Below are 11,953 nucleotides of genomic sequence, written 5' to 3'. Positions count from 1 at the left end.
TTTTTCCCTCCTCACCATCTATTTTTCTTTTTGTCTTTATTAGCTGACTTGAATAATTTTTCATTTAAGTTCCTTTATATATTTCAGTCTTATTCTCATAGTTGAAATTATAAGATGGATTCAAAATGTTCTTCAAAGCAGTAATATTTTTAAGGGGAGGTTGTTTTGTTTTGTTTCATTTTGTTTTATTGCAGTATTGGGAATTAAACCTAGGACATTCTGCTACTGAGCTACATCCCAGCCCTTTTTCCTTTTATTTTGAGTCAGAATTTAACTTAGTTACCCAGCCTGGCCTTGAACTTGTGATCCTTTTGCCTCACCTTGCACTGCTTCACCTGGCAGCAGTGATTTTTTTAAAGTGGTATTTGATGTGTTTTTATTCCTTTATTCTATTTTTCTCTGAAGATTAGAATCATAAAAATAAAAATGTGTGTTATAGCTTGGCTATTCCATCCCTATGACTACAACATGGAAAACATGCTAGTTTTTTTGTTGTTTGTTTGTTTTTGCCAGAGAAATGCAATCACTGTTTCCATTCTTTAAAAAAATGTCAGTTATCTTTATCAACTTTATTTTAATAGATAACACTTATTTAGAACTTGCCATATGCCAGAATACTGCATTATATTGTATAATAAAAACCCCTTCTATATAAATTTTCCTTTCTTCTGCATCAATTTTGATATGTCTTGTTTTAAATTAGAAAAACAACTTAAAATTGTTAAAATAGAGCAAATTTTGTTGCAGAAAAAAAGAGCTAGATGGGTATGGTGGCACATGCCTGTAACCCAGAACTTGGGAGGCTGAGACAGGAGAATTACAGGTGCCAGGTCAGCCTCAAAATTTTCAAGTCCCTGTTTCTAATTTTTAAAAATGAAATAAAAAAGAAGATGGGGTGTAGCTCAAAGGTAGAATGGTCATAGGTTCAATCCCCAGTACTAAAAATAAAAAGCACACAAGTGAAACAGGCATAAAGCTATTTAAATTCCACTGCCTATAAAAAATGTTTAGCAACCCTTGAACATTTACTCAGGCAAAATACTATCAGGTACCTGAAAATAAAAATATTTACTCTTTATATCTTTTTTCATGATTTATTGATACTCTTTCTATGCTAGTTAATTTAGACTTGATAATCATTTGCAAAGCCTATGATGCAAAATTTATCTGTTAACTTACCTAATCAGTCTCTTATTCTTCAATAATTTGTTTCCACTTGGAATTAGAAGGAATATTTATAATTAAAGTAACTTTACAACACACTTTTTCTATTTGTCTGTTTATTTTCCTAAAATCAATTTCATGCCAGGATTTCTTGGTCACAGTTGAGAGAGTTGTACGTCTATCTCTCCATCGCCCTCGGCACCAGGTGTTATCGTGACTCTGCTGCGGGCTATGACTGAGAAGCACTGCCTCCCTGGCCCTGCAGCAAGGACAGGCTTATTTGTTCAATTCAGAAAAGACTCAAAAATGGAATCCACTTTTAAATTTAGAGTGAATGTAGGAAGGATTTCTTAACTTTAAGTTTAAAAACTTAATTCATACATGTTATATTAAAATTTTGTAATTATTTTAATGTACTTTGATTGGTGCATTGTAATTGCACATCATATTGAGGTTCAGTTTAATAGAAACATAAATGTACTTAGCACCCAGTGCATTTCTTCCCATATGCCACTCTGCTCCCTCCTCCTCCTAATTTATCATATTGAAATTTATAATGATAGCTTTAAGAGTATACACAGGGAAATTCTGTGGTTAACTCTTTACCTAAAAGATACCTAAACATCCGTATCTTGTTTTCCCATAAGATGTAACACACTTCAAATTCTGTTTCCAATGTTTATCTGCTCGTTTAGTTATTTGATACCATGACTTTTTGAATAATTTTTTATTTTCCTACACAATCACAATGCCTTTTTTTATCATATACTAATTTCCTAATATGCATCTAATTCTAGATTGGTTTTGTTGTTGTTGCTGCTGCTGTTGTTCTATATTCTGTTCAGTTTATTCAAACTATCATTTTTATATATTTATGATATATTCTGGCTTATTTTATACAAACTATTTGGTTCCTCCCCTAATTCCCAATATAATGCTTTTTCAAAATTTTTCTGATCTGAAGTGGACTTTGGTTCACTTTGTGTTCTTTCAACAGGTTATCTACCAGCCTTCTGATGAGCACTGCAGTTAATCCATGGATTTTTGGGGTGAGAAGTAGCATTTTCATAACTTTGAGTTTTCTTTCCTCATGGTTTCTACCATTTTACTATGGGTTTAAAATATATTTTAAAAATTTATATTTTAGCCAGGCGTGGTGGCGCACGCTTGTAATCCCCGCTCTTGGGAGGCAGAGACAGGAGGATCGCGCAGGTTTGAAGCCAGCCGCGTGCGCTGGCTTAGGAGACCCTGTTTCCAAATAAAAATGTAAAAGTAGGTCTGGGAGTGTAGCCCGGAGGTAGAAGGGCTTCCAGGAACCCCAGTACCACCAAAAAAAATTATATTTTTTATACAATGCATACATTGCACATGTATTCGCTATAAATTATATATTTTATCATATTTAAGAGGTTTTATTGACTTTATATTTAAATAGTATTACTAGATTTATTATTTCTTATTTAACTGTCTTAAATTTTTGAGATAATTATCTGATTTAACAATCAACAATTGCAGTTTCACAGCCTTCTCTGTAATAGTATTATTTGAATTAATCTTCTTGTCTACTCCATAATATATTACTATAACATAATACTGACAGGTTTCCTTCTTGTGGGTTTTTTGTTCTCTTGTGGGCATAAAAATTGTTGTTTTTGTTCCTATGTTTCTGCGTGTGTGTGTGTGTGTGTGTGTGTGTGTGTGTGTGTGTGTGTTGGTAATACTGGAGGTTAAACCCAAGGGTTTCTACTTCCAGGCTACACCCCCAGCCCTTTTTTATTTTTTTATTTTGAAATGGAGTCTGTCTAGGTTACTGAGAGTCTCACTAAATTGCTGAGGCTGGCCTTGTATCTGTGATCCTTTTGTCTCAATCTCTTAAGTACTAGGATTATAGGTATACACCACCACACTCAAACTTCCTTACATGTCTTAGTTCTGACACTTCATTCTTCTGAAACTCAGTTTCTTGATTTATAAAATGAGTCTAATAAATAGTAAGGGGAATTTTATGAATATTAAATCTGATAATATGCTAGGTGTAGTGCTTTGCATAAAAAGCTACTTAATAAATATTATCAATTCAAATTAACATTGTTTAATTGTGGTATCTTACCTCCTAATAGGTATTCTCTTTTTGTAGACATTGATTCATTGAACATATAAGTCATTATGATAATAATGGATCATGAGTAAAATGTCATTAGTATTCTCAAACTGCACACCTGACTTCCATAGTAAATTTTTCAAACAAAAACAAAATTCATACAAAATTTGAAACATGGTAGAATGTATTAAACAGTTTTTAACTAAAAAATTGATTTGAACAGTAAAGAAATTTATCTAAGAATAATTTGCAAACTAGTATAAAAACATTAATATAACAAAACATACTATTGTCACCCGAGATTATTAGAATGGTAGAGTATTTAGAAAGTGATCAGAGAAAATGTCTAAAAATCCTTGAGAAGCAAAAGAAAACAAAAAGTTTTCTCATGGAATAAAAAGTAAGAAGGCAAACCATTTTAATCTATCTAATAGATTCATAATTTTTTTCTTTATATTACTATCTCAGTCACCATAATTCTATTTCCCTCTGTTGTGTTGTTGTTGTTATCCAATTCAATAATTTCTAACTCTCAGGTCTATATAGCACATATTAGAACAAATTAGCAGGATAAATGAGGAATATACTTTATTACCACTGATTCTGACTTTTCATCATTTTTTTATCCACAGGTGGCTTGAAACCAGCTCTCATGCCCAAGTCAATGGACAGACTAAACAACTCTGTGGTTTTTGAGTTTGTGTTGCTGGGATTGTCTGGTTCTTGGGAAACCAAAGTTTTTCTCACGCTGACATTCTCCTTGCTCTACTTGGGGATCATCTTGGGAAATTTCTTCATTGTCTTTTTGGTAATTGCTGATTCTCACTTACATTCTCCTATGTACTTCTTGCTGGCCAATCTATCCCTCATTGATGTGGGCCTTTCCACTACTGCAGTTCCCAAGATGATCTCAGATCTTTTAATTGAATACAAAGCAATTTCTTTCCAAGGTTGTATGACACAGATATGCTTCATCCATGTCATGGGAGGAGTGGAAATGGTGTTACTCATCGCCATGGCATTTGACAGGTATGCAGCCATCTGTAAGCCTCTTCACTACTTGACCATTATGAGCCCTAAGAGGTGTGTTTTATTTGTAATCCTTGCTTGGGTAACAGGAGTGATCCATGCTATGTCTCAGTTTTCTTTTGTTATAAACTTGTCCTTTTGTGGTTCTCATAAAATCGATAGTTTTTACTGTGACTTTCCCAGGATTATACAACTAGCATGTGCAGATGCAACCAAGTTTGAGTTTGTCATCGCTGCCAACAGTGGCTTCATGACCATGGCCACCTTCTTCCTGCTTCTCCTTTCCTATGTCTTCATTTTGGTCACTGTCTGGAAACGTTCTTCAGGTGACTTAGCAAAGGCCCTTGTCACTTTGTCAGCTCACATCACTGTGGTTGTTCTTTTTTTCACTCCGTGTATGTTTCTCTATGTGTGGCCTTTCCCTGCAACATCACTTGACAAATACCTGTTTATTGTTGACTTTGCAATCACCCCTGTCCTAAATCATGTCATCTATACATTAAGGAACAAAGATATGAAGATAGCCATAAAAAGATTTAGTAAACAGAAATATTATGTCAGGTTTTGCTGACCAGAGCTCTCTTTCAAGTTCTAGATCTGTATATTCTCCTACTTGTTGAATATCTCTACTTAAGTTACATGACATTTACCCCAACTTCTAGGCCATATTAGACATGGCATCCACCTAACTGAACAAGTTTCTATTACTTCTACAGAGCATTTACTTATTGCTTTTACTACTATGGGAATTATGAATCTATCACAATGTGAATTTTTTAGAACCAACAGTATTATACAAAAATACTTTTTATTTAATTACGATCACTTCCACATAGAAACAATATATAACTGTATTAATTTTGTTTCCCATGAGCTTTACAAATAAACTGTACAATTACTTCAGTAAGTGTCAGAAATTATCACATTTAAGGGTTATGTATGTAAGACTAGTGAGTGGCTCTACTTAGTTACTTAATCAGGTTCTCTCCAAACAAGACCTAAGACAAAGCTTGGTTGCAGATAGTTAACTTGGAAGCATCAGGAAGGGAATGGGGAGTGATACTGAGAAATGAAGGATGTTAGTTAACAAACGTAACTGGGATGTATGCCTGTTGTGTCTCCTTGAGTACTCTGCAGATCCTGCAGTTTGCAGTTGTCTCAGTGAATGGCAGGGTATATGGGTTATTTTCATTTTTAAAGAGTGGAATCACTCCTCATCCTGTCCATAATATCCTGCACAGAATGCTCTGCATTTTTGGAATCCAGAGACAAGCTAACAAAAAAAATTTTAATCTTGAAATTTTACTTCACAGATTAATGAATATAATAACACTATTTCTTCTACTTATATGGTCTCAAATTAGCATAAGTTTGTTGGGGTGAATGTCAAGGATCATCACATTAAATTGTCATAAATGTAAATATAGTTGGTTTGCTTATTTTTAAAAAAAAGACAAATCAGCATGCAAATTCTTTATTTGGAGTTAGTGGTAAAAGATATAACTTCAGAATTGTGAAAATGAGTTAGGGAAGGGTAGGATGCCAACAGAGGATGCTGCAGGCAACTAGAGCACAATCCTGCTGCGGCCTTCTGAGAGGCTACATGAACTCTATAACATAGTTGTCCCACATGAGGGACAGAGAAGTGTTGTATTTCTTTATTGGCCTAAAACTTTTCTGAGGCATTAATTCTATAACAGTACCAGATCTTCCCACATGGTAGATTAAATATTTTTGATACTCAAAAGTTCTCTGGAAGAGTCTATCAAAAGCCACAGACTAAAACAACACAAATTATTAGGTTTTTTTATTACTAGGAATTGAATTGAGGGGCATTTTACCACAGAGCTATACCTTCAATCCTTTTTGTTTTTTATTTGGAGATAGGGTCTTACTAAATTGCCCAGGCTAGTCTTGAACTTCAGTCTCCTGAATCACTAGTTATAAGCCTGCATCACTGCACTTGGCAAAATTTTTGGGAAAATAGCAGAAGGCTATGTGGGAGGCATCAGATATGTACCACTTCTTCCAACATTTATTGACATTTGTGGTTTATATATGTTCCCTGTAAGTCCATCATTGATTCGTGTGTGTGTGTGTGTTTGTGTGTGTGTGTGTGTGTGTGTGTGTGTGTGTGTGTGTGTGTCTGTCTGTCTGTCTGTCTGTATGTCTCAGGTTTAAACCCAGGAACATTCTACCTCTGAGTTATACCCCTCAGCTCTTTTTATTTTTTGTTTTGAAACAGGATCTCACTAAGTTGTTGAGTGTCTCACAAAGTCACTGAGGCAGATCTTGAATCTATAATCCTCCCATCTCAGCCTCCCCAGTACTGGGATTATAAGTATGTGCCACCGTGCCTAGCTCCATAATTGATTCTGTAAACACAGAATTGTTAAATGAAACAAGTGTTGACAGATCTTTCTATTTGATTCCAGAATGACATCCATCATCTTTCTCCCCCAGATCCCTAAGATTTTAGTCTCAGCCTGTGATTATCCAGAATCTGTGTAGGTCACTTGCCCATGGACATCGTCTTACCTAAGCAGTCTCACTCCATAATTACTATGCTCCCATTGAGCCATAATTTCTGAAATTACCCATTTATAATTATCATCAAACCTGGCTGATGTAATTGTAGCAAAAATTCTATTTTTGTCTTCATACAAATGAAGGTCAATTATACCAGCTGCTGTAATAACTTCTTCATCTGCTGATCTTCAAGGACATGGAAACTAAAGTGACCAGGAACTACTAAAAATTTAGATTCACTGAGAAGCTTAATGTTTCCCCAAAAGAACTATTCTCTCTACTCTAGAAATGCTTAAAGTTGTACGTTCAGAAAGCACAGATACCCTAAGAGAATGGTGGTACATAGAGCTATTCTCATCACATACCATTAATTGTCAGACTTGTGTATTTAGGGACCCAACCCAATACCTTATAGTTCCAATTAGTTCAAAATATATATTACATGTTAAGACACAGAGCTCTAACTCTGCAAAATTCTGTTCCACAAATGGCAAATAACTGGATTTTTACTTGTACCTTTAAAATATTCTTTTCATGTTCTATTAGATTGACATTCTGTTTAATAGGCAGTACTAAACAGTACCAGTGGATGATTTGATTCTGTTGTTCTTTCTTTGCTATAAAGTATATAGGCATTCTTGGCAACTTTAGATATTTTAATGGCCAAGACATGATGGCAGGAAACTCAATGCCTGTAATACACATTTATTTCATAAATATAAAATTATTGTTCTTCCAAAAACATTCTATGAGGTCAGCATTATCCTGATAATAGAACCAGATAGGAAAATAGTAAAAAAAAAAAACTATAATCCAATAAATTTAATGAAGATAGATGAAAATCCCCGATAAAATATTAGAAAAATTAATCCAACAGCACATTAAAAAGACCGTGATCAAGTAGTGAATAATCCCAGGGATTTAAGAATGGTTCAGTACATGCAAATAAATAAACATGATATAAATATCAACAAAATGAGAAACAAAAACATGTGATCACCTCAACTGATGCAGAAAAGGCACTTGATAAAAGTCAACATCTCTTTTTAATAAAAAAAACACACTGAACAAGTTTAATATACAAGGAATGTACCTCAATATAACAAATACTATTTAAAGTAAGCCAATATCTACATTAAACTCAATGGAGAAAAAGTCAAAAGCTTTCTTCCTAAGATTTAAAACAAGGCATGGATTCCAATATTTACCACTTTTATTCAACATACTGGTGCAAGTCCTATCCAAAACAATTAGGCAGAAGAATGAAAAAAATAGCATTCAAATTAGAAAAGAAATAAAATTGTCATTGCAAATGACATGCTCTTTTGGGGGGTGGGGGGCGGGTCTGGGGATGGAACCCAGGGGTATTCGACCTTTGAGCTACACCCCCTGCCCTATTTTTTATTCTTTATTTTTGAAACCGGGTCTCACTAAGTTGCAGAGGGCCTCACTAAGTAGTAGCTGAGGCTGTCCGCGAACCTCAATCCTCTGGTCTTTGTCTCCCAAGTGCTGGGATTACAAGCGTGTGCCACCACACCCAGCTCATGACATGATCTTATATAAAGAAAAACAAACAAACAAAAAAAAAAAACTAAGAGAAGTAGTAAATGAATTCAGAAAAGATTTGGGACACAAACTTAATATCCCAAATCAGAAACATTGCATAATTCCAATAGCAATTTATTTAAAATAGAAATTAAGAAAGTAATACCATTTACAATAGATGAATTTAATAAATTTACTAAATAGTTAAAAGATCTCTACAATTAAAATTATAAAACACTGATAAAAAGAAATGGAAACAAAACAAAAGCTGAAAGACATCCCAAGTTCATGGCCAAATAGCCAAGGCCACCTTGTCCAAAAACATGAGACACTAAACTAACTGACTTCAAACATATCATAAAACTGTAGTAATTAAAGCAGCATATTGGCATAAAAACAGACACAGAGATCAATGATATAAGATAGAGAGGCTTGAAATAAAACCTATATCTATAATAAACTGATTTTTTCAACCAATGTGCTAAGAAAATGCACTAGAGAAGGAAAAGCCTTTCCAATGATTTGGTCATTAGAAAATGAAACATCTACATGCAAAAGAATGAATTTAGATCCCTTTTATTATAGATTAAAATAACTCAAATGGATTAAATACTTAAATGTAAGGTCTGAAACCAGGAAAAACCTAGAAGAATATATAGAGAAAGGTTTTTTGTTTTATTTTTTTCTTTTTTTGGACAAGACTCTAAAACCACAAGAAACAAAAACTATAAATAAGTGAAATTACATCAAACTAAAAAACTTCTACACAGCAAAGGAAACAATCAATAGAGTGAAGATATAACCAAAGGAATGGGAGAAAATATTTTAAAAATAACATCTAACAAGAGGTTAATATCCATAATATGTGAGGAACTCCAAAATCTCAATAACAAAATAATAAATAACCCAATTTAGATAGGCATTGTGGTGTATGCCTATAATCCCAGTACTTGAGAGGCTGTAAGAGGAAGATTCCAAGTTAGCAAGACACTCACCTTGTGCGACCTGTTGCAAAATAAAATATAAAAAGGGCTTGGGTGTAGCTCAGAAGTAGAATTACCCTGGGTTCAATTTCCAGTACCACAAGGAAAGAGAAAGAAGAAAGAAAGAAAGAAAGAAAGAAAGAAAGAAAGAAAGAAAGAAAGAAAGAAAGAAAGAAAGAAAGGAAGGAAGAAAGAAAGGAAGAAGAAAGAAAATTTAATAATGGGTAATAGGCCTTTGTAGACATTTGTCAAGAGACACAACTGACTAACATGTAAATGAAAAAATATTCATCATCACTAAATATCCAGGACATACAAAGCAAAACCACAATGACATATTTCCTCACCCCAATAATAAAGACTGTGATAAAAAAGAAAAATAACAAGTACTGGCATAGATATGGATAAAATGAAACATTTCCATACTGATGGAAGAAATGTAAATAAGTATAGTCACTGTGGAAAGCAGCATGTTGGTTCATCAAAAGATTAAACATAGAACTAATAAATGACCTAGAAATCTCTCTATTGGGTATATATCCAAAGGAAACAAAATTGGGTAAGTCCAAAACATATGTGCACTCACATGTCCATTGCCTTACTATTCACAATAGCTGATGAAGGAGAGATCAGGAAAGTTGGTCAGGTGGTTAGATTGGAATAATAGGTTTGATGTGCTGTTACTGCATGGTAAGGAACTGTAGATCATTATAAACTACTATATATTTCAAAAGGGTAGAAGGAAGGATTTGAATGTTATTACCACAAAGAAATAATGATCAAGGAGATATATATATCTAATGTGACTTAAGCAGTACACAATGGATACTTATCAAAACATCACATGACATCTCATACTCTTGTGTTCTTATGTATTCAGTAAAATATTTAATTTTAAACATAAATATTGTGGAAAAGACAAAGAAACCAAAATATTCAATGAACATATGGAAAACATTGAAACTCACAAGTAATCAAACAAGTTAAATTTTTAAATGAAACATTGCTATTATATTTGTGAAAGTGGTCAAAGTCTAAAATAAGTGAATAATATTATGTCATACATGAAGCTATGAGGAAACAAAGGCTTTCATATTATGCAAAATAATAAGTATTAAATGTGATAGATCATATTAGCCTGTTTGTGGTAAACATTTTACAGTATGTGTGTGTGTGTGTGTGTGTGTGTGTGTGTGTGTGTGTGTGTGTGAGAGAGAGAGAGAGAGAGAAAATGATTACTACCAAAAGGCTAAATAAAATCATATATATGATATATGCATGGTGTATATAATGTATATATATATATATTACATTTAATACTGCAAACATTTATTTTATTGGTCAAAAATAAATAATTTAAATATTTTTAAAAGACCTTTCCAAAGAAAAAACACACCGACTACAATGTGCATGTATAGTTTTATCACTTGGAACCTCATTATGGTGTACAATTGCAATGCTGCAATCAAAGTCTATTAGTGTTTTGGTGAGGGATTAAAGATGGTGGAGGAGAAAAGTAGTGTGTTTCATATGCTTCAGTTGTTCCAAGATTCATAACTCAACCAGAAAGAGATTGCTTTTTGGCAAGAAAAGAGGAGCAGTCAGAATGCAGGAGAAGAAAAACAGCCAAAAGATGACTGAATTGTAGGCAACAGAGAGATCAGAAGACTGAAAAATGTTCCCTGTGAGCAGGAAAGAGTTGCAGGCACCATCTTGCTGAGTCCACACCGGAGCTTACAGCTCCCAGAATCCAGCAGCTCTTAAATATAAACTGCATTACATACAAACTTCCTAAATTGAACCAAAGAGATAGAGAACTTTTATTTTTTGTGGTACTGGGGGTTGAACTCAGGGGCATTCTACCTCAGAACTACACCCCCAGCCCCATTTTCTATTTTTTATTTTTGAAACAGGGTCTCATTAAGTTGTGGAGAGCCTCACCAAGTATCTGATGCTGACTGAAAACCCAAATTCTTCTGTCTCAGCCTCTCAAGTACTGGGATTACAAGCACCACCACCACACCTGGCTTGAAGATATAGAAAATTTAAACCAACCAATAGCAATCAAAGAAATTGAAGCAGCAATAAAGAACCTACCATCAAACAAAACCCCAGGTCCAGCTGGTTTCTCAAGTGAATTTTACAAAACTTTAATAGAAGAGCTAATCTCAATATTTCTCAACCTATACTCCCAAATACATCCTGTGAAGCCAACATCACATTGTTACCAACATCAAATAAAGGCCCATATATTGATGAACTTAGATGCAAAATTGCTAAACAAAATATTAGCAACACCCATTCAAAACCACATCAAGAAAATCATACACAATGAACAAGTAAGGTTCATCCCAGGAATGCAAAGCTGGTTGAACATATGAAATCAATTCATGTGACTCATTACATAAACAGAACCAAAGACAAAAACAACACATTCAACAAATTCAGCACCCATGTATGAGAAAAGAACTGCATGAATTGGAATAGAAGGTATATACCTCAACATCTTAAAGGCAATATACTATAGACCCTAAGCCAACATCATATTAAATGGGGAAAAACTGCAAGAATTCCCTCTAAAAACAAGGAATAAGACAAGAAT

At 33.9% G+C, this 11,953-nt stretch overlaps 1 protein-coding gene across 1 annotated transcript; it reads left to right on the top strand.

Annotated features, from left to right (window-relative positions):
• Positions 1-3,917: 3,917 nt before the first annotated feature.
• On the top strand, positions 3,918-4,865 carry LOC308271351 (olfactory receptor 4F21-like; the record flags this gene model as incomplete). The annotated part of the gene is made up of 1 exon (XM_080707649.1): positions 3,918-4,865. The coding sequence occupies one exon, from the start codon at positions 3,918-3,920 to the stop codon at positions 4,863-4,865; it is 948 nt and encodes a 315-aa protein (XP_080563775.1).
• Between the last annotated feature and the right edge of the window lie 7,088 nt (positions 4,866-11,953).

Source organism: Muscardinus avellanarius, assembly GCF_963383645.1.
Source record: "Muscardinus avellanarius genome assembly, chromosome: 12".
Lineage (NCBI taxonomy): Eukaryota > Metazoa > Chordata > Mammalia > Rodentia > Gliridae > Muscardinus > Muscardinus avellanarius.
Note: the sequence above shows the minus strand (reverse complement) of the source record. Positions and strands in the feature narration are given on the sequence as shown.